We start from the raw sequence: 22,692 nt of genomic DNA on the forward strand, positions 1-22,692 counted from the left end.
GGAAGTGGCACAATGCACGTGGAACAAAAGCCGGGCATTGCTGCAGCAGAAGCGAGCGATGAGAACAGGATTCAGCAGTGAGGGTTTTAAAATGTGCATTTTAATTAGAACTCATTTAAAGCACGGCCGATCAAAACAGTGATAATGAGAGAAGCCTAATTAATTTTTGTCTAAGCAACCAAGCCTCATTATAGAGCGGTCTTGGGGAAGAAAAAGGTTTGGAGTGGTACAACCAGGGTGTTTGTAATGAGAGGCAATACTGTGGGGAGCCTGGAAGCCAGACCGAAAGGTTTCACAGGACTGCAGCAGCCACTGTATTAATCTTTAAACAGGAAAAGTAACCCTACTGAGATGAGACATCCCATTTATAGCCGAGTTCTGAGCTGCAACCATTGGCAAAGATATTAAAACACAATCAAACAGAATGGCATATTATAAAACAAATATAAATACAATTAAAACCAGATTAAGTAAAAGATCAAAGCAGTCTCAAGAAAGCAGTTTCCAGGGAGTTCAGGGTTCAGACAGCAGAGGAGGAGCAGACGCTCGGAGGTCTGGAGCACTTCTAAGCACCGAGGCCCCAGCTACCTTCTAAGCACCAAGGAAGAATTAAAATGCTGTAGAGGAGGAGATGCTGACTCTGGGTGGTTATAGGAAGAGAGAATTGTTACACTTTTAAATGGAGGCAACAAAAAATGCTGCAGCATTTAAATAAGGAGGCCATTTGAAGAGAACAGCAGAAAGGGCTCCTGTCCGAAGGCGGCCCAAGGGCTGCTCCAGAAGGAGGGTGTCAGAAGTGGGCTGGGGATGCACAGCCCCCTCAGAAGCCTCTTCTCCACATGCTGCCAGAGAGCCCCCGGTTTGCAGCACCAGCGCCCTCTAAGGATCGCTCCCCAAGAGGAATCAGGGAGCTCGGACACAGGTCTAACATGCAGCACTAGACAAGGATTACGTTAATAATCATGCTACACGAAGCATCACTTTATACTTCAACATAATTTCTTCTTGTGTTGTTAAGCTTTCCAATAGCAAAGCGAGAGGCACCACCTGTGGACAGTTGGATTTACCTTTTATTACCAAGGATATGTGCTTTTCCCCTGCATGAACCATATCCTGTATGTTCGCTTTTCAATCAGCTTCTTCAGCTTCGTGGTTTGGGCGGTGTTCTTAATCTACGTTACAAGGACTGAATCCACCCTCCGACTCCCTAATGCCCAGCTACCAGCTTGAGAGCAGAAAAGCAAGGACGAAAAAGGACAAGCATTTGTTTTACAGAATGTCACCCCGGCGTTTCATCCCCTTTTTCCCCACTTCACAAAGAAATTCAACAGGAGACAAATGCATTTCATGGTTTTTAATAATTTTGTGCTGTGGTTTAACCACAGCATATTAAGAACAAGCATAAAATCTGTATTTAAAACTAACAACAGCACTTAGAGCAACATCTTCCTTTAAAAGTATTGCAATAACAGACCTTAGGTCTAAAAACTAGGACATCACCATTTGCTCAATTAAAAGAGTCAGATACACAACAGTTGAAATCTTTTCCTTTATATAACCGGGAGTTACGGTGGAAAATAAGCAACAAATTAATTGTGTTAAAAGGAAAATAAGGTTAAAAAAAAAAAAAAAACTTAAAGCAAGCCAGGTTTGTCATAGCGTCACATGAACACCTACTGAGAAATCCCAATACAGCTGTAAAAAAAAAACAAACGTACTGTTTTTTAATAGATTTGTTTTTACAACAATAAAATTTAAAAGAAAGATTAAATATTGTTGATAGTGCTGTACATATTTCAGAATAACTTGAAACAAAATGGACAAAAATAAGAGACGCTGAAAGTGTGATCTTGAAAGCCACAATGTTGGAAATACAAAAAAATCCATACAGCAATAAAGCATTTTACACTGTAAAATAACTAGCAAGAAGCAACAAAGAGAGGGTCCACACTCTAAAACCAGGCATTGGGTGGTTAGTTTGAAGTAAAACAGCCTGACCGATGTACATACCATCATGAAATGCTCTGAGCACAGCAGCATTGGGCAGTTGATAGCTATAAAGATAAAATCCCTAACAGCGCTTACGTAGCCTTGTACTGCAAGTAGAAAAGGTTGTTAAATGATATTAAGGTGATTTCATTATTATTATTTTTGCTGTCCAGGCTCTATGATGCCTGAGGCTCTCCTAACTTCTGCTTACACTTCTCCTAGCATCCTGGCTGCCTACTGCGCTTTGTGGAAAATGGCAAAGTGTGAACACGGCTGTGAAGACACTCAGAGTCTGCTCCTGCCACTGCAGCTTCAAAGCCAATTAGTGCCTCTGGAAGGAGACGTGCTCCTGTTTGGTCCACTCAATATGCAAGTTTTGTTACGATAAATCACACCTTAGGTTCTTCTAGCACAAGGTTTGCTCTGTAAAGACTCCTGCTAGTCAAGGCCTGGGTTTTTTGTTTGCTTTTCTTCCTTCACATGCAGAAGTTGTTCTGCAGTGCAAACAGAGACGTGACACGGCCAGGCAAGACACACTTCCAGAAAAACTGCTCTATGCCCTGGCAAACAATAAATGAATCAACTAACGACAGTCGTAAAATATGCATACTTCACTATGGTACATGCTTACTGATAAAACAGCTCAGTAGAGAGAGGGATGGAGACAAGCTACCTGCACAGGCTTGACGATGTGGAACTGGCCATAAAACTTATGGATTTCTTTAAAACAAAGAACAGAACAGCCATGGTCAACATTCAGACATGGGATGCCCGTGGGGGTTTGTAAAAAGATATTTACAGACAAATGCGTAGCTGGAGTTTCAGGTCGGCAGAGAAGCCACACGGGGTGGCCAAGGGCCGTGCTCTGAGCCACAGGCTGTGAGCGCTGCAGGTAGGAGCCAGGGGCTGCTCAGCCCACAGGGCTTCACCACGGCCTTCACCAGGCCCAGATACGGCTACCAACTGAAAACCGAACAAAAACGCCGCCCCGACAACATCCCGACGTGCCGCTACGTTACATCTGTGGTTAAAGCCTGACAAGTATAAAAAAGTTACAGACAGACGGGTATCTATGAGAGATCAGCCGGCATCCATCAGCAAGAGGACTGGTCTGTCTCAGACCGACAAACTCGTACATCACCTACCGTCCTGGGATAGTTAGAACAAACAGCTTAGAAAAATAAGTAGAGTATCTGCAATTCTCTAAAGTAGAACTTCACGTTTAGTTTTCCTGAGGTATTTGCTTCACCGAACAAGCCACGCTGAGAGCGCGTGGGGCATGGGGACGTGTGGGGGGACCCAAGCAGCCGGGCAGGCCTGTCCTCTGGCCAGCACCACCCTACCAGCTGAAATGCACAGCGCAAAGGGCTCCCTAACCGCGCTGGCTCCAACCAGGCTGCGGCCTTCCTTCCACCTTATTATGTATCGACCTGGGCTCAGTTGCTGCTGTCAGCAATCGGCATGGCAGTGGGGCACGAGGAAAGTGAAGCCTCAAGGCCTGCGCTCTGCTCAGCACGCAGCACAGCAGCAGGGAAGCAGCACAGCAGAGCTGGCTGGTTACACACAACTCTTGTTGGCCTCCTCTTTACTTCACAGGGGTGGTCTAGATCGGTTCCCGCTTGTCTGAGCTTCACTTCCCATCAAGGACGCAGACAAAAAAAGATCTGAAAGGTTTTAGCCCATTTCTAGGTTAAAAAGAAACAAAAGCAACACCAAAACTTAATCAAGGATAATAAATAACGTATCTGCTGGAGAAGTAGTAACTAATACTAGTCCAACTCAGCAATAGCAAGGCAACGACCAAGACAAGAAGCATCTAGCTGCAAGGTTAAAGCTGTGGAGGTTTTGTTTGTTTTGCTTTTTTTTTTTTTTTTCCTTTTTCTTAAAGTGACACATTTAAAGATTTAAAAAAAAAGAACAGATCTTCACAGCAAAGATGCATCCAACGACCAATTGCTATACACAGGCAAGTCAAAAAGGATTTGTTCAAACTTTTTCCCTTATGGTATTATATTGATATTTAATAGGAAAATAAAATACATAGACTTTTTGTCATTTGTATGCATTCATTTGCAAATCTTCTTACAAAAGAGGACCAAGCACAGAAGTTGGCATTCACAAAGTCTATGCCATTATTTTGTGTTAAAATCGGTATCATCTATACATTATCTTACAGTATTAACATCTATTTGTTTTCATGTGTTTGTTGTTCTACCCATTGGGTAGGATATGTGCATAATATATTCAAGTTATACACAGCACCATAAAAAAAAAAAAAAAAAGAAAGAAAGAAAAAAAAAAACCCACAACCAACAAAATTGGAAAGAAAAAGACAGACGACCCAAAAAGCACCATTTTAAGTGAGGCACAACAAAGGTGGGAGCGCGAGGCCTGACCCAACGCCCCCTGGAGTCGGCAAGAGTCCTCGTGCCAACGGCACCGGGCGTTGGGTCAGGCCCTCGAGTGCAAGGGGATCCCATCTGCTCAGACCTGAACATGAGGCACCTTAGTTGCTTACAGACTACCAACATGCAAACCTCCTCAAAATTATACCTAGCACGTACGTTGATAACTCATTAATAACCCTACCAGAGCAGACAGACGAGCACGAACCAAAGAGAGAAAGGAAGAAGAAAAAGAGACAGTTTCGTCACCTACAAGATCCTACATATCCCACACCACCTCAGAAAGCTCACATACCAAACCAGGTAAAACAGCAGCAGCAGCAGCAATGCAGCAAAGAAATGACAGAGTCATCTCTGGCAGTAAATCACACAGAGCGCGGCTGTTGGGGCGAGGGGGAAGTTTCTAGGATATGAGTTTGTTTCTGTATTGTTGACCAACACAAAAATAAGCTCTGCTGGAGCTGAAGCAGAGCCAGTGCCACCCGGTTGCTTTTGCTCAGCCTGCAAATGGGGAGAAAACAGCACGGCAGAAGGAAAAGCCGGGAGAGTTTGCACTAAGTCTCATTGTGCAATCATGCTGTTTTTCCCTTGAAAGCAGGATGGCCCTGAAATGCATTTAATGCCAATAGTTGTGACTCTTCCAAGGGAACACCAGCAGCCTTCTGCTCGCTGGCACGGTAAAGGACTTCATCCAAACAGAGCTGCCACTGACACAGGATAGAGTTTGCTGGGAAGAGACAACGGGCTCCAGCGTTGCTCATGGAGGCTGAATTTTGTGGTGCAGCTCCTGCTAATCCCCAAGCGGAGCCATACCAATAAAACAACTTATTTTTGCTGGTGTGAGTGTGCCCAGTGGGGCTTTTGCCAGCACAGTGACAGCAAGTGCAGAGGTGGGCCAGAAGGTAACTTGCACCCCTGACAGATGAACACAGACTGGCAAACTATTAAACATAAAAAAATCTTACCAGCCAACCTTTTCAGCTGGGCCATTCTCAAAATTCTGAGCTGCAGTTTACTAATATGGAATAGAGGAAATACAGAGAGCTTGGCCAGGAAACCTCTGTACATCCAGCATATCCTCACAAGGGATTTTTCCACGTTCTAAGGGACCACAACACATCTCAAATAATTCAACAAGAGTCCTCCTTTCCAGGGATTTAAGACAACTGACACATTTGGGGGTAGTTTAGAAGAGCAGTTATAATCATGCTGGTTGGCAAGCAGGCAACTCACGCCATGGATGCATAATTCAATTCTTCCTAACACCATTTATTTAAAAAGCAAAGATGTAATCAAAAGGCAACCTTTATCTGAACCCAGCACACTAACACATCCCTTGGTTCTTAGCATCAGCAAGGTTTGAAATAACATGCTTCTGAGATTTAAAGAATACATGAATTACATTTGCTTTGTGTAAATCATCACATGAGGTCTACATTAGCGCTGTCCCAAAAGCATAAGGATTTTTCAAAGCCCAGCCTGAAAAAGGAGAGCAGTTGGATGGAAGATGGACTAGCGCACCAGGGCATGGGCAAGGATCCACTCAGCAAAACTTCCCAACTGACAAAAGCAGCACACAACAATTACAGGAGCAAGAAACAAATACTCCTCATGCCTCCCACTGTTTGTGACAAACGACCTGTCATCGCTCCTGGGAGCACGATGCCAGTTAGCATTTCTGGGAGGTGGTTATGGAATAGTAACTAATACATAGAGAATGGATGAACAGGTCACAGGCACAATTTTGCATGCAGGTATGTATACACACACATGCACATCAACACGACTCAATGGTAACGACCAGAGAGAGCTTGGGGACAATCATAAATATCTTCAAATGTACCAGCAAGCGTACGGTTTAACCTTGGAAAAAGAAAACAAAAACAAAATAACTGCAGAGAACAATTTGAGAACATCGATATCAACCTGCTTAAATGTGCAGGGCTTGGAGTCAGCAGAACGCCAGCAGCCCATCTGCTCCACAGCATTCCCCATGCTCCAACACCGAGGTGTCAGCCTGCAGGCCCAGCACTGCACTGCCTGGCAGGGCTGGAAGTGGCCGCGCCGTGCAGTGCCACTCAGTCAGCTCAGACACGGGGTGCTCTAGCACTACGCGGCTTCCTCCTCCATCACAAGGAAAGCACATTCCTCCTGAAACCTTTTTCTTATGGCTGAGCATCCCACACATCCAGCCCTGCAGGACCGCAAGAAAACACACAGATGCATTTAGCACCAAGAAGGGACCCATGCCAAGCCGCTAGAGGGAAGAACTAACCTTTGAGAGGTCATAATGCCTTAATTTGTAATAAAAATAATAATAATAATAATAATAATTCTTTTAGCCTGAAAATAGCTGGGGACATCGGAGTGAATTTTGGGAAGATGGGTTATCCAGGAAAGATCGGGAGATGCAGACAGAGTTCAGGCTAATAGGATTGATCAGACAGAACACTCTGCGCATGCACTGTGTGTTTTCTGCGCATGGTAGAACACCAGTATGGAGCTGTAATCTACATAAATAACCCTACAAGGCTTACTGAAATCTTTAATAGCTTACAAAGTTACATTTAGTGGCTGTGGAACCTAATTCTGGGTGTTTTCAAAGGGAATTCTCAACAAATGCTGCACAGAATTACCTGCATTCAGAGAATACCGACTTCTAAACCTGTAAGTATTAATAACACTATTCAAATTCCTTATTCGTTTCTGGTGCAAAGGCAGATTTCCTCTCACTACAACAATAAAAAAGGAGCACACACTTCTGTAACGTTACACAGTTGCTGTCCCAACAAATACCCTTAATATCATTCAGATATGTTGCATCTACTCCCATAAGAGGCCCTCAAATGAAAGCAGCGGATGACAGCGTGCCTGCACCAAGCACCAGGCCATTACAATTCCTTACTGATGAGGACGCTGGCTGCATGTGAGCTTTGCACAGCAAAACACAAGGAGAAGGCAAAGACGTAGGAAGAAATGCAACCATTAGGTGAGCCAATATTAAGAGTTGTTGTTTTCCCCACTACTCTCTTCTACAGAATGGGTGGAACAGCTCACATTTTCCACGCACAGAAAAATGTGTTCAATCAAGAGACTGAGACAACCATCATGCCCAAGAACATGAATGGAATACGCAGAAATTCACCAGCATACAGAGATGTCGAAGGATGGCAAAGGGCTGACTTCAAGAAAATATGTTTCCAAGAGGTGACTCTGAAGGTAAGTCCAAGGCTCCCTCCTGTGAGATCTGCACAGAGGGAGATGCTGGTGTTCAACTGGTCCAACCCCAGGGCCCCAGCCAGGCATGCTCAGACACAGCCAGCGAGTTCCAGCTGTTCTCACCTAAAGGCTTCTTGGCTAAATAACCCTTATTGAGGCAACCGGAAAGGATCTGCGTAGGCACACGCACTGTCTGGCCAAAGCTCGCTTCCCAAGGACAGTAGAAGTCACCAAAGACCAAAATCAACACTGGTTGGTCTTGCCTTCTGCAAACATTCCCTAAACTAGCATAAAACCGAATTAGCTTATGAAGAAAACAACCTATGCTGAGGCCCACACGACACACGCACACACTCACACCAAAGACACACACTGTTTTGGCATTAAAACTCTGCATAGATCAAAGATTCGCCTCAGGTGCCCAGCCAGAAGCCATGCAGAAGTCCTGTCTCCGGCCATAGGAGCCGGCACCCGGTGCACCTGGTGCTTGCACCCGGGCACCAAGCACAAGGCTTCGGGGGGTAGAAAAGGTGAAGTCGATGACGCGCACACACACACATATATATTAGAAACTATTCAAACTAAGACTCCATAGGTTCTTACTTTAAGTCCATTTCCAAAATGCATTTTAAGTGCAAGTTGTGCTTTTTTCATGTGCTTGTGCTGCCGCTACCACCATTCACGAACTGCCTTCCAGTGCTGCATTTGCTTCCACACAAAACCAGGTAGGGAAGAAGTGCCCTGCGTGCCATTTTACCAGCAGGCAAAACCTTCCCATTACTTTTAAGACCAGCATGACAAAAGCCGGGCTTACAGATGCTTCATTACTACATGAGTGACCTCCGCCCATAAGCACAGTCCTGCTGGCGCCCATGAGACGACGTGCACAGAGGAGGGCCCCCACCACAGCCTCCAGAGCCGAAGGCCAACACTTAGCGCAAGTGCTCCCACCTGCCAGCCCCGGCGCTGCTGCAGAGACCACGCGGGGGTCGCAGCCACAAAGGCCCATTCACTCCAACGGGATGGATCGCCAGGGCTGAACTTCAGTATCTGAAAGATGCAATGGAGAGCGCAAAGCACAACAGAGTCTCACATATGTTAACAGCATTGCAGGGGAAAAAAACCCACCCTGGGTTTTTAAATAATTTATTGCATAATGTCATGATATGTGACTAAATACACTTCAGGCTACAGTGAGAACAAAAATCTCTAAAACCTTAAGTACTGGCGATACTGCATTATGAAAAGAATGGCAGCACTTCGTTAGAATTAATACAAATCAACACATCCGGGCTTTTGTTTTGCCGTTTATGAAACAAACCAGTCTAAGCTGCAAAATAGCTAAACCCTAAGTGATGGAAAATGCTGGGATGTCACATTTGCCTTCTTCCATCCAAAAGTCTCCAAGACACTTCATTGATGCGCTGTTACTCGGATGCAAATTATTGCAAAGTCGACAAGTTTAAGTGTCCCTGTATTTCTCAATTTGTGTAAGTCAAGAGATGTTAGGCTAAGTCCTGTCCCCTTTTCTAGCAAACCTGGGGGGAGGGGGGCAGACTCCTCCAGATCACTTCTGGGGCTCAATCGTTATTCCACAGGTGAAAAGACAACATATAGAAGAACTTCACATAAAACAGTTCCCTCATATATAATTTTTAAAACATTAAGATAGTGCAACTTTTCAAAACACATTTATCACAACACAAATTAATTCCTTGCATTCATCTAAGTTCTCAACTTTATACCTTGGCACACAAAACAGGAATTTTGATTCATATTTAAAAAAAAAACAAAAAGCACACCCTGGGAGAAAAAAAAAAGCAAACTGGCCAATTCTTCCCCCGTTTAACTAGCAAAACCTTCGTCTTTCTGCCATTCAGCAAGTACAAAATCGGCTGTACAAGCCTCATTTCTGTGCTAAGTTTACTTTTAGAATTAAATAATTGAAATAGTTTATTAAAAAAAAATAATATATTCCCCTTCCCCCCACCCCCCGAAACACTGCTCATAGACAAACTGAATGGAAGTTTGTATTTCTTTCAATCTGCTTTGCATGCAATTCCCCTGAAAGGAATCAGAAACAAACAACTGGTTTGCACGTTTGGTTTTACTAAGTTGTACCACGTGAAATGTAACAACATTGTGCACCGGAGCACGGGGCTCTTCCTCCGCCGCCCTGCTTCAATCTCTTGTCTTCAGTCCAAATGCACGTCGGAGAGTGACTTAGACCAGGTTCCCTGGTTTCCGGTCTTGGCCTTTGCTGGGGACAATTGTGCTCTCTGAATTGTTCTGCTGAAACTGAAGTCTGCTCCCCCTCTGCGAGGAAGGAGGAGCGTTGCTGTGCTGGTGATGGAAAAACGAGGAGCCTGGGTAGTGCCCCATGACCTCGCTGTACGTCGGGGGTGGTCCTTCCATCCTTCCATTACTGCTATAGTTGGTTGCACTTATGCCCGAATTGCTGCTCGGTGGGCAGGGGCCCCCATTGTACATGGAAATGTCTATCAAGTCGCTATCAAAAATGGTTCGGTTGGGCGGTGCCCTGACAGATTCCCGGTTGAGCTCCATCTGCTGCTCTGGGTCCCGGAGCTGCAGGGTGCACGGGCCTTGGTATGGCGGCGGCTCTTCCCCATCTGAGAGGGAAATGGTTGGAGGAAGGTCAATCTCATGCTGCATGTATGGGTAAGTGGGCTGGAAGCGACTGAAACGGTCCCGCTGCATAAAAGATGGGGCGGTAAACCTGTCCCTGGACCTTGGAGCATACATAATCTGTAATGGGAAGAGAGAGAGACCGTGACTCCACAGCTGAGCAAACCACTGAGGGTTCTCCATACTGATGAAGAACTAACAGAAAATGCTTCTCTCTGTCATCTATATCAGAGGTTCAATCCTGCAGATATTGTGCGTGCCTGCTCCTATATGTGTGCATGGAAAAAAAGAGGTAGGAGTTCAGGAAGGATCTAACACAAGACATTGCAGACAAGCCTCAAGAAAGACGATCCTACACAGCTTCTTCTAACATTAAAACATGCATAGCTAAGATAAATGAATTCTGCTTCTGTAGGTAGGAAACACATTTTCCTCTCTAGTCTTGACAATTAATTAGTTCTACAAAAACATCCTAATATTGAACTTCAGCCACAGCCTGAGCCTACCCCTCCTACTCCGAGTTAACCTAACACCTAGCACTAACAAAGAATTCATATGGTCACTTTGGTATATTCTGTGAAGGTCCAGCATATCTCACGCCTTCACTATGAGAGCAGAGCAGGTGTCCTCCTCCTCCTCAGCTCTCAGCTTCCAGGGACAATGTCTGCACTGGGAGTGGAAAAAATGTCTCTGGCATATTAAGCACTGGAGAAGGTTGGGATTTACAAGTGGAAGAGTTTGAGATAGTCTGCGAGGAGCTATTGCTTATCACTTGATCCATACCAAATCTTGACAGACACCAACTTCTTAGATCTACATCTATCAAACTGCTCTTTTAATTTCTGGGTCCCCACAGGGTCCTTAGTCCCTGACCCACACAAATGCAGTGTCAGCTGCACAGGAGAGCTGGACCACTCAGGACAGCGCACCCACAAGTTACCACACAGGCCAAGGATCTGTGCTGGCCAGAGGTTGGGAAACACTGGTGATAGGGTATGTGCGTACATTCAGGAAAAATACAGGGAGAAAAGCAACAGGTCTCCCATATTCCACTGGAAAATTACTGAGCCTCTGCACATTACTTACCTGCAAATGTCTGCTAAGTTACAGGGAGCTGCTGATGGAGATGAGGCATCAGGCAGTCAGAATGTCATTCTTTTAATGAAAATGTCTTAAGACATTTAAAGACGGGGAGTTAAGACAGGCTCAGATGTCCACATGAATGTGACTCTTGATCTATTTTCCCAAGGCCTTATTTACTAAATAGATGCATGTTTTAAGAGAAGGCAAATATACATAACGCCAAAGATGGTAAGAAACATCACTGTACCTCTGAAGCACCCTGGCGTGAAACTGAGCTTTCCGAAGGCCACAAGCACCCTTCCTGCAATGCAGAAGGGAACAACGCATGAGGAAAATCACATGACAATCCCACCTCAATACCACAGTGAGCAATCAGCTTCTAACCATTGGTTACCCATACCTAAGGGAAGTCCCACCCCTTGCTTTCTAGAAGCAGAACGAACAGCTCTGCATCCAAGCAGGTCAAGCTCAGTGCACTGTGAACGTGCGGAGACGCCAGCCACAACAGCCAGGCTCACAAACCACAGGGATGCAGCAGGCCAGTCCCAGCCACATGCTGGGATGTGGCTGCCATGAGGTCTGATGAAGCTTATCCTGCTGCCCAGTGTCCTGATTACACAAGGAGTTGAAACAGTGCACAACAAAACCTTATGAGATCTGTCACATCCCACGGGGAAGGGACATTTGCTCTAAACACAGGAATACCCTGGTCAAAACTGTCGATTCCCACCACAAAACAGCAATGAAACAGCTGAGGTTTCGGCCACCAGTTCCCCTCTTCAGGCACTTCCTAGGCACATTCCCAGGCCAAAGTGTTTTCTCTCTCTCTCATCCCCCCGGCAGCCTGTTTTAGTGCTGTATCCAGGGCAGAATAAAAGGGCGAAGACAACGTTGTCAGTAAGGAAAAACAGCTTCAGGTGTACTGTTATTTTCCTTCTCAATTAATTTTTTAGAGTAGCAATATGTACTGTAATTAATTTATTGTACTGGAAAACTTCAAAGCTGAAAAGGACAAACTAGAGAAGTTATAAAGGACAGAATTTCAACCTTACTGGAAAAAAAATCAAAGCAATACACGGTTGTGAGCATTCTCTTACTGCTAAGTAAACTTGCATGATTTTACAGGCATCAGAAATTTCAGGAAGGAAAACGCACACTGCAAATCCTACTGTATAGCTTTTTCTCACCAGAGCATCTTTGAACATATTTCAGATGTAAAAATAGACCTAACTAGATGTTCAGCATGGCACTCAGAGACCAAAACCGTCTGTGATCTTGTCAGGAGAGTCCACCACAGAGGAAAGCTGTTCTGGGAGGAATCTCCCATAGGATTCAGCTGTTAAGAGAAATGCTTTGAATAACAAAGCTTGTCAGTCACTTCTCTTCTGTAGTTATAGAGAGTAGATAAAGAAGGCTGACAATTTAAGCTATTTACAATTTCCTTTTGCAAGTATCCCCACTCACCAACACCTGATATGAAGGAGGAATCTTAGGTAGACTCATGTACTACAGTGGCTATATAAGATTTTGCTAACTCCAGAAATGTTAACTGTGTAACTGCAGTAGTTCAAGTTACACCAGTATCCACCTTCCTTTCTACCCCTCCATCAACGAGATGCCCATGTTTTGAAATATCTGAGGGTGTATTTGCACAATTACAGGCAATCAAGTTATCAGCAGCTGGCCAAGCAGGCTCCAATCTTCTTGTAATTCAGTAAAATCTAGTAGTCAATGTTCAAATGCCCAGTTAACAACCCATGGGCTGCCGTTCAACAGCAAGCTCCCAAGTGTGAGGCTTTATGCTTAGTGCCACTTTCTCTCCTTTAAAGCGTTCAGGTTCAGAAGAGAGAAAAAAGTCAAAACCAAAGACCCAGCCCAGAAAGGAATTCAATCCACCATCAACATTCATGGTACTTAAAAGTCACTTCAGAACGTGTTGCCAGTGTGAAAGTGGAAGTGATGACCCCCATCCTGTAACCCACCTAAGGCAGGAGACTGAGAAGAACCAAAGGAGATGGCCCAGTGTGGGGCAAAGCTCTCCACACATACACATAGTAGGACCTGCATACTGCACCTTGGCACACAGAACCAAGGATGAGCCTTGGAATCAGCAGCATCCAACAGAATGTAGTTCTAATGCTGATGTCTGAATCCTGGTACAGGAGAAGGCACTGCAGCTGCTGCAGGGATCTGCAGAAAGCAATTAGGGTGCTGGGATCCCAAAACCAAGACCAGGATTTCAGTCTTGCTGTCATTCTTAATGCATGGACAAGTTTTAGAATGAACAGCGAGAGAGGCAAGGAGAAAGGGAAGGAGCTGGCAGGGTCACCCACACTCAGCTGCAAAGGAATCCTTGAACCCTTCTAGAATAGGAACTTACTGCACAGTGACCTGCAATGACAAACAAAAACATGAAGAGTGGCCTCCTGAGCTCCACTGGTCTTGGAATGGTGATGGCGAGGGGAGGAGGAAGGAAAAAGTCTGGTGCTGCAGGATGGAAATGTCCCAAAGACCTTTCTTCAGGGTGCAGGAAGAATGAAATAACGTGGGACTGCCATGAACAATCTGGGCTGACCGGTTGCTTTACACAAAGAGAAAGTGTTATTTCTTGCCCTCCCCTTGTCTGTTTACTTGCAGACTTTCATTTGACAGCTAATATGATTCCATGTGACCAGATCAGCAAAAAACAGTAAGAGCTGATAGCGTTTGTATTTATAGTCCCTCGTACTGAGGACCCCACAAACAAAGTCGGCACTACAAATAAAAAGCAGATCATTTCTTTTTTGCCATGCGAGTTCCAGCACTGTCCCTCAGGCTGGTGGTATGAGAGGAGATGAGGCTGGCAGTCCTCACGTCAGACCACCAGGAACAGTAACAAGGAGCTCTCAGGTATGTCAGTGAGGGCTAAGCCTGAGTACCTTCCACCTATGCTTCTTCTGTGGGCCATACATCACCTCCCCGCTTCTTGTAGGTCCTCGATAGCCTGAGCCACTTCAACTTGCTCCTTCTTAAGACTGAAGATCTGCAGCCATGAGCTTCAGCATTTGTAAGTGAGAAGGAGGGAAGGCTCATCCATTCATCCCCTGTGCCACAATCATTTCTAACACTGTTAGATTTTGGGCTAAGGATAGAAGTCTTTATGGTAAATCCTAGTGCTTACAGGTAACACAGAGTAAGCCAAATTTTATGGCTGCAAGTATGGCTGTGGCCGACCTTACCTGCCTCTGGGCTTCACAAAAATTTACAGATATGCATTTTAAGATTAGGTTTTGAATATCAACATTACTTATTAAGTCCAACAGGGTGATTTCTTGATTGTCTTGTGGTGATGATTAGTCAAGGTTTAGAACTTAGGGAACTGGATAAACACCTACATAACTTGCTTTAGTTGTGTTTTACTAACATTTATAGCTTCAGACTTTTTGAGGCTGTGTTTAAGCACTGTGCTTCCTGCAGCTCTCACTGCAAGATGCTACCATGGGTCAGCATCAGCATACTGATGGACAGGAGGAAAGAAATGTACTGGAAGTGGAATTTTTAACTCAAGACAAATTGCAGGTAAAAATGTATGCTCTGTAAGAAAAACTCCTCAAACTATAACGGAGCGAAACCAAACCAGACCATCACAAATCTCCTTATTTACTGAATCCCTTAAGGAGACCTTTGGCTTTTTTTCCACTTTTTTTTTTACTTTTCAATTTCTGACACTTAGAACTCTGCCTGAAATGGTACTTTCTGAGAAACAGAAGTCAGCACTGCACTCGCTGAAGTGCATTTCAAAGAATCAAAGAACCATAAGGGTTGGAAAAGACCACTAAGACCATCTGATCCAGCCACTGACCCACCACCACCATGCCCACTGACCATGTCCCTCAGTGCCACATTCACACAGCTCCTGAACACCTCCAGGGACAGTGACTCCACCACCTCCCTGGGCAGCCCGTTCCAGGTATGAAGAGCATCTCACTTTTCCCCTTGATTTTATATAATAATATATAAACACGTATACATAACATTCACATATATGTATGTATACACCTCTGCTTCGCAGGTGAAGCATTAGGCAGGCAGTGCAGTTTCTGACTGTGGCCCTAGGTGGCAGTGCCATATTACACCACACTAAAACAGTGCTCCAGGAACACACACGCACACAAGTTCCCACCACGCTGCCTCTGGGCCAATGCAGTCCATCAAAGCCCCTAATATGCAACACTTTCTGTCCCAGATACGAGTAAGGCAAAACTGCTGCTTTGTCCCTAACAGAATGACAAGCATTGTAGCCAGACTGCTCTTTGCTTTAAGATCTGCATTTCCCAAGGGCAGGAAAGGTTGTAGTGTCTGGTGGAAGGGCACATGGCTCCAACCAGGGGTTCGGGAATTATGGAGAGTCTGACTCTCACTCTTACTCTGCCTCCTGACATCTGCAGTGCTTATTTCTGTTACTCGATGCTTTAAAGCCTTTATATTTCCCCAACTTCACAACACTTTTCCACTTCACTACATGTAAGTGAAGGAAACAAACATTATTATACTTCCTTTAGGTTAGCTGTTAGGGTGAAATTCTTCACTCAGAGGGTGGTGAGGCGCTGGCACAGCTGCCCAGAGAAGCTGTGGTGCCCCATCCCTGGAGGCGCTCAAGGCCAGGTTGGATGGGGCCCTGGGCAGCTGAGCTGCTGGGGGGCAGCCCTGCCCATGGCACATGGTGAGGCTGGGTGGGCTCTGAGGTCCCTTCCAACCCAAGCCATCCTGTGGTTCCAGGATTTAAAGATGAAGCAAGTTGCCCAAGGACATGCTGAGTCAGTAGCACTCAGGAGTCAGCACTCCTCGCCTTCAGGTCCCACCTGTAGATCTCCTCGATGCTGCTTTTCTTATTAAAGGTGTTCTGACTTCATTGTGGTGGACTTCAAAGAGCAGCAGCCAGAACATGCTGTCTCTCCCAGCAGGCAGGAGAACACAGTGTGCACCCAGCTCCTGCCAGCTGATGTCTGGCACAAAGGAAGAGGTTTGGCCAAGCAGGGTGGCCTCTCCCATCTATGCTTTCCTCTGGTCATACGCTTGGGTTCTCACTGGCACTGGGATTTTCACAGTTCTCACTCTCCTAAATTTCCACTTTTATTTGGAAAGAGCAGCTCTGGGACAGCACACAGCACTTTCATGCCCACGCTCACGGGCCTGGGCACTCAGGATGGATCCCAGTGGCAGCAGTCCAGCGCAGGCATTCCACACTTCTTCCCCACTGATTTGCTAAGAGACAAAAGACGTAATGACAGAAGCCACCAAGACAGGAGGGAGGAATCCATTTAGCACCATCAGAAGCTCATTAAGCACCTCCCTGCAAGTCACTTCATGAATCAGTTCTCCCTCAACGTCCCCCTGGAAATCACGGGTGATGACACTCCGAATTAATCACCGCCGAGCACCATTCATCTCGGCACTGCCCCGGCGTCCGACACCACCCCAGCCCTCCCACAGCACAGCAACTGTCTGCACCCCTGGGACGCGCCTCCCTGGGGCTGCCGCGTGGCTCCGTCCCAAAGCCGACAGCGGCTTTTCTCCAGAGACACGGCCCTGACCCCACCTGCTGCCACTGGGCTGGCCAGAAGGGGGAAATGTTTAATATTTCATTTGCTGCGACACAGACACCACTTAACGCCGACACAGCTGGTGCTCGGCACTGCTCAGGGTTCTCTCCCCCAAACTTGTATTTCTGCGCACATTAAGACCGCGGTTCAGTTCCACCTCAGCTGTTGCAGCAAACAAGGTCTGTGTGCTTTTCAGGTTTGTGTGTTTTAATACCCACAGCACGGCTTGCACCTCGGCAGGAAAACCCAGTCCTTCTGAAAGCTCAGAAGTGCCCCCATGTCCCGCCGTGGTCTGCTTAAGGCCTCCACACAGTAATCAGGGCGATAAGAGAAACACAAATAGACCAGGGAAAAGATGAGAATGTGATAAGGCTCTAGAAAGGGGGAACAAAAGGAAAAAAATAAAGCTGAACCAGTGGCCATACAGAAAAGTGTATTTGCAGAACAAGAATGCAACCACTACTTCTTGGGAGGCAGCTATCGTATTTTATGAGATCAGTCCCTTTTCTACCCTTTGAGTGCTACTAACACCTGGGATTCCAGTGATATTTCATCTTCTTTTTAATATTCTGATCTCTGGAAAATGAGAATTTCAACCTCCAGGCCTTTTCTATTTTTCTTTTAACATGAAGGAAGTTCAGCCAGATGAAGTAGAAACCCACAAACACATAAGCAGGCGTTGCATTTCATTATTTTGAAGCCCATGGGTTTTACAGGTGCTAAGGCTGGTGATGAAGGTGGCAGAGATCTCACCCTTTCATGGCTGCAGTAGCTCTAAAAGGCAGCAGAATGAATGAGATGGGCTGTGGGCAAACCAGGCAGTCAGTGCAATTCAGCAACAGCTCAGCTGCTGGAAGGCACCATCACCAGAGATAGGCCAGGACCAAAGGAAAGGTGCACAGCTTGATGTAGCACATGCATGGAAAAATAAGGCCAACTGCATAGGAAAGGCAAGATCCTGCCTCCATCTACACCTCTGCAGCCTCAGCCAGGTAGGGGGGTTTCTCCACATGGCTCACTGCAGAACTATACAGCTCATTTAGTGTGCTCTTTTAGAAAGTACTGCTGAACTTCCTCTGTTTTCATTCACCATTTCTCCACCGACAAAAGGCCTGAGTCAGAATGACATTCCCTGGACACATTAGTGGTTAATAAACATTTAAATCCATTTTCAGAGTCTGTACACCACAAAAAGCCTGTTCCCTTGGGAAAAAGCCCACTTCCCAACAGCACTCACACACAGACCAGCGCCTGCCTGGTTTAAACACTGATGTATATTACTGACCCCGCATCTGACAGCACATGCTACCACAGAACCGCGAAATGGCTTGGGTTGGAAGGGACCTCTGAGCCCACCCAGCCCCACCCCGTGCCATGGGCAGGGCTGCCCCCCAGCAGCTCAGCTGCCCAAGGCCCCATCCAACCTGGCCTTGAGCACCTCCAGGGATGGGGCACCACAGCTTCTCTGGGCAGCTGTGCCAGCACCTCACCACCTCTGAGTAAAGAACTTCCCCCTAACAGCTAACCTGAATCTCTCCTCTTTTAGTTTAAGAACATTCCCTCTTCTACTATCACTATCAGACCGTGGAAAAAGTCGCTCTCCCTCCTGTTTATACGCTCCCTTTAAGTACTGGTAGGCTGCAATGAGGTCTCCTTGGAGCCTTCTCTTCTCTGCCAGCTAATGGCCTCGCGCAACCTGCTCTGGACAGCAAGACCGGATGGGTCCCTTCCAGTTTCAGATCATCAGACAAATACTTCTGTTTCCTGACTGTCAGACACTGCACTCTACTTCTGTGGTCTGCGCCGCAAAGAGCACACAGCTGGTTTCTGCCAGAATTTCCTTCTAACGCCTAAGGCAAAGGAGAACTCAAACATATTTGACATCTGACCTCAGAGAACCCTCAAGTCCTCTTCCCCACACAAATGGCATTTTTTTTAAGAATGGCTTCAGCTTACCAGAAACCAAGATGAGTAACTGTGCTGACAAACCCACACCAGTCAGTTTTCAGAAGAATAAGTAACCAGTTCTTGCCAACCCATTATCAATTCCTACGAAGCACGCAATTTGACTGCAATCACCATTACTTACAAAGGTGCCATCAAAACGAAACTGAGTCAGAGTTTTAAAAACGACTGAGGAGCAGTTTTGGATACTAAAGCAGCTGCCGAGTCCTCGCTGTCAAATCACATGTCCTTATTTGCAAGAAGATGATGCTTCCTCCCTGGTTTCCAAGAGAAAAGGCGCCATTCACTCTAATAACAGTCAATACTAACGAACCATGCACAGGAAATAATGGGTTACTTCATGCATTTGACAGCTCACTGCCATTTTAAAAGATTTGTGAAGATGAAAATGTGTTTCCTTTATCTGAAATCGTGTCATTTTAGGTACTCATAGCAATTATAGCTAACATTTTCTGGACAGAAGTGTGATTCTTGAATTAGTGTGCCCATTTCAAAGAAATTCTCAAATTAATCCAGTCAATTTTTCCAGTCCAGAAGTCAACAAGGTTAAGGTTTCACAAGCTCTAGTTTCACCTGTAACCAAATTAGAGCTCAATACTCCCGGGGAATGGGGAGATAGGTAGCAAGGCTGCCTCCTTTCAAGGAGGTAGCTCCTCTCCTCCCCTGCAAGGTGGAAGAGTCACCTCAGTGGAAGAGTGCTAAAAAAGAACGATTTGTTTTCAGCCAGATTGGCCCCCTGAAGTTCTCACTTTGCCCTTCTGATAAGGAGAATGAAGAACAAAGGGAAAGACTCAACTGGCGTGGAAAGAAGGGTAGTTTAAGCCTCACTAGACTGAAGGCTCATCTAGGCTATCAGAAGCTGTGCCTTCCAGTTGCAATCATACAGTTGTTTTGCCAGAGAAACGACATGAAATGGTGGAACCAACAGAGCTGCCGGGAACTCAGTGCATCAACAAGCGACCCTCACAAACTGCTCTGGGGCCATCACGGCCAGCAGAGAAACCAAGGGCACCACTCAGAGGGTGCCAAAAAGCACATCAGAAAAAGGATCTCCCTACAACATCATGGGATGCTCTGACAGCAAAGGCTCAGGGGGACACCTGTAGGTTAGGGACGCTCTGTGGTTAACCCCAGCGAGGAAGCGGTGCAACCCACTCAGCAAACTTCCATCTCACAAGGCAAGTTAAGTACCCACATACTGCTGAGTTGACTACAGACAGCCTCAGTGAGTCCGGATGGAGATTCAGCGTTAAGCCTTTCACTCTCCAGCAAGACATCTTAACTACTCCAGGTCCCAGGGAATGATGCTGTGCCTAAGATTTCACGTTTTTCCAGGCAAGTACTGGAGAAGCTCTGGATCCAGTAAAGTGTCACTGCAGCTCCAAAGAACAGTAACAGTGGTAAAACTCCAGGACATGAGTAAATATACAAGAAATCACAACGTATGTCAGTTCTTCACATCCAAGGAAGTAAATGGTTTTACTTCTCCTCCATTCCCTCCCAAATCACAGCAGCAGAGAACAGTACGTCACACCTGAACCTCCAAGCATATAATGACAATACACGACATAGAACATAGCAGGGCCCAAAAATACTCAAAGGCAGCAAATTTTAGATTTATGTTCTATTTTTCCCACGGACAAATGCAATGTCAGTGACAGAGCTAACTGCAGGAAACACTAACACTGACAGCAGAGCTCTTTTAAACAGTCGTGTGTATCAGAGCTTCTCTGCAGCCTCTGATGCAGATGAGCACAGCATGAGAAGGAATTTGGTAGCACAGTGTGTACTCACTGTCTGCAAAGTATCCTCCTGTCTTCTGCTTTGGCTCTGCCGGTTGATAAAGGAGCGCGTCGATAGTTTGTAATGGTTCAACAAGCAGATGATCACTACCACCATAACAGTTATAACCACGATGATAATGATGATTTGAACAAACTCCAGTTCAGCTAAAATAAAGAAGAGAGGAAGAAAAAGACGTCAGTCACGCACACAGTGTAACTCATCACAGAAATAACCTGAGAACACTCCATATCTCATCAGAATCAATGCTGCCCATTTTGCAAAGTTTTGCAAAGAAAACTGTGTCCTAAAAAGTGTGACTTTGTTTCCATTCTATTGCATTGCTGATCAGTTGGTGTGAGCGCCTGCAGGCCTAAGGTAAGGAATTTCTCAGCGATCCTTCAATGCTGCCTTTACTGGTAACAAAGCCTTCAGCACAAACAATTCTTCTGCAGAAACAAAACAAAATGAAGCAAATTCCCTATTTTAATCGCCGCCGGCATCACCATGAGAAGCCAGAGGGCTCGGTAAGCTTCCAAGCAGAGCTCACAGAGCAAGGCCGCAGGACACGGCATCCAATGTTCCAACAATCCACGCTGTGCTGCCGGACTCAAAACCAAAATCAGCAAGATTGAGGGGGGAAAAGTTCCCTTAATTTCTATCAGCTAAGCAGTATGAAAGTTGCCCACTGAAAACCACCTTTTTCCCTGACTGGTTCTATACAAAGTACCTTTTTCAATTACTTATTGCTCTCGAACTAGAAAAGAATTAACTTTTCCAGGGCATTCCCATTCAGGTGTAAGTCTAAAAGAGATCCGGCGCTCAGTGCCAAGATATCTTCCACCACAGTTACAAAGAAACCAGGCTCTTAATGAGCACCGCCAGAGCCCACCACCACACTCAAAGCTCTGCCCATACCACTGAGTACATTTAGAAATGAGTCACTTGCAGTTGCTTTTGCACCCTCCCAGCTATACCAGAGCAGCATGGATGAGCAACCTAAGGGAAGAAATTGCCGTTTGGAAGCTACAATTGCTGGTATTTCTATGGAAACTGTGTTGCTTGCTTCTCATCTTGAAAGACAACCCTGGTTAATGAGAGGAGGTCTCAAGCAAAAAGCAAAGTAGCAAGGGGAGTTGCTCGGTTCCCAGTGCTTCGCCAAAATCACGCTACTTCTGGGCACAAAAACATGAATTTGGAGGAACCGATATAAAACTCTTGTTTTAAAAAGCCAGTGAGGGAAGAATGACACCAAAAAAAAGGAGAAAAAAAAAATAAAAAGCCAAAGCAAACATCAGAGAACACAAGTCTGTTCTCTCTTATCATTTTCATTTGTAGTCACCCTCAACCTTCTGCGCAAGACGAGTAGCTGAAGCTTACACAAACACACTGCCACTACAACACCGAGCTAAAAATCACATCTTTTGCACACTCAGCATCGCCTGTGGCGGAGCTGGAGGAAACCCGAGGCTGTCTCACTACTCTCGGACCAACCCCCAGACCCAAAGAGCCAGGAGTGCACTGCTGCCCAGGAGGACTGGTGCTGAGACGTGCCCAACGCAGGCTTGCCACAGCTGTAGTTCAGAGTCTGTGGCTACCGTGCATCAAAGGGTTTCTCTGACCCAAAGTCTTTTGGCTTCCCCCCCCCCCCCCCTTTGGTCTACGCAATGCTTTAGTCTGGAAACGGAGAGAGCGTCGCTAAAGGGCAACACGCAAAGCTGGCAATGTTGATTTAGGCTTTCCTAGAATGCAGAGATCACTGGAATGGCACGTTACTCCTCTGTCCGCCAAGGGCACTCTTCCACACTGGCCGAGGCCCCGGCATTTCGGTGGCAGAGGAGGGCACCTCTCCTTAGGGAAGCAGCGGTTGGGGCTGTGCGCACTTCCCTCCGGGGAGGGCGGGGGAATCGCCGGGACGCGCTGGGCTGAAACACTATATGCGGCCATGCGATAGGATCACGGCACACACGCATGAGCACATGGGATTTTCCAAGCTCAGCCTTCCGTCGCTGACATTAGAA

General features: G+C 46.0%; 1 protein-coding gene across 20 annotated transcripts in view; it reads right to left on the reverse strand.

Annotated features, from left to right (window-relative positions):
• Window positions 1-1,339: 1,339 nt before the first annotated feature.
• LDLRAD4 (low density lipoprotein receptor class A domain containing 4) overlaps window positions 1,340-22,692 on the reverse strand; it is a 291,190-nt gene continuing 269,837 nt past the window's right edge. For 15 of the 20 annotated variants that reach the window (XM_046925120.1, XM_046925119.1, XM_046925118.1 and 12 more), the window contains 3 exons: window positions 20,684-20,838; window positions 11,590-11,643; window positions 1,340-10,379 (listed from right to left, as the gene is read on the reverse strand). In XM_046925120.1, coding sequence (XP_046781076.1) covers window positions 9,837-10,379; window positions 11,590-11,643; window positions 20,684-20,838 — 752 coding nt within the window. In that variant the 3' untranslated portion in view covers window positions 1,340-9,836. The remainder of the gene's footprint in view (window positions 10,380-11,589; window positions 11,644-20,683; window positions 20,839-22,692) is intronic. The other 5 variants (XM_015282455.4, XM_046925124.1, XM_015282457.4 and 2 more) reach the window with 3 other exon arrangements.

This window comes from Gallus gallus, chromosome 2, assembly GCF_016699485.2.
Source record: "Gallus gallus isolate bGalGal1 chromosome 2, bGalGal1.mat.broiler.GRCg7b, whole genome shotgun sequence".
In the NCBI taxonomy this organism is placed as follows: domain Eukaryota; kingdom Metazoa; phylum Chordata; class Aves; order Galliformes; family Phasianidae; genus Gallus; species Gallus gallus.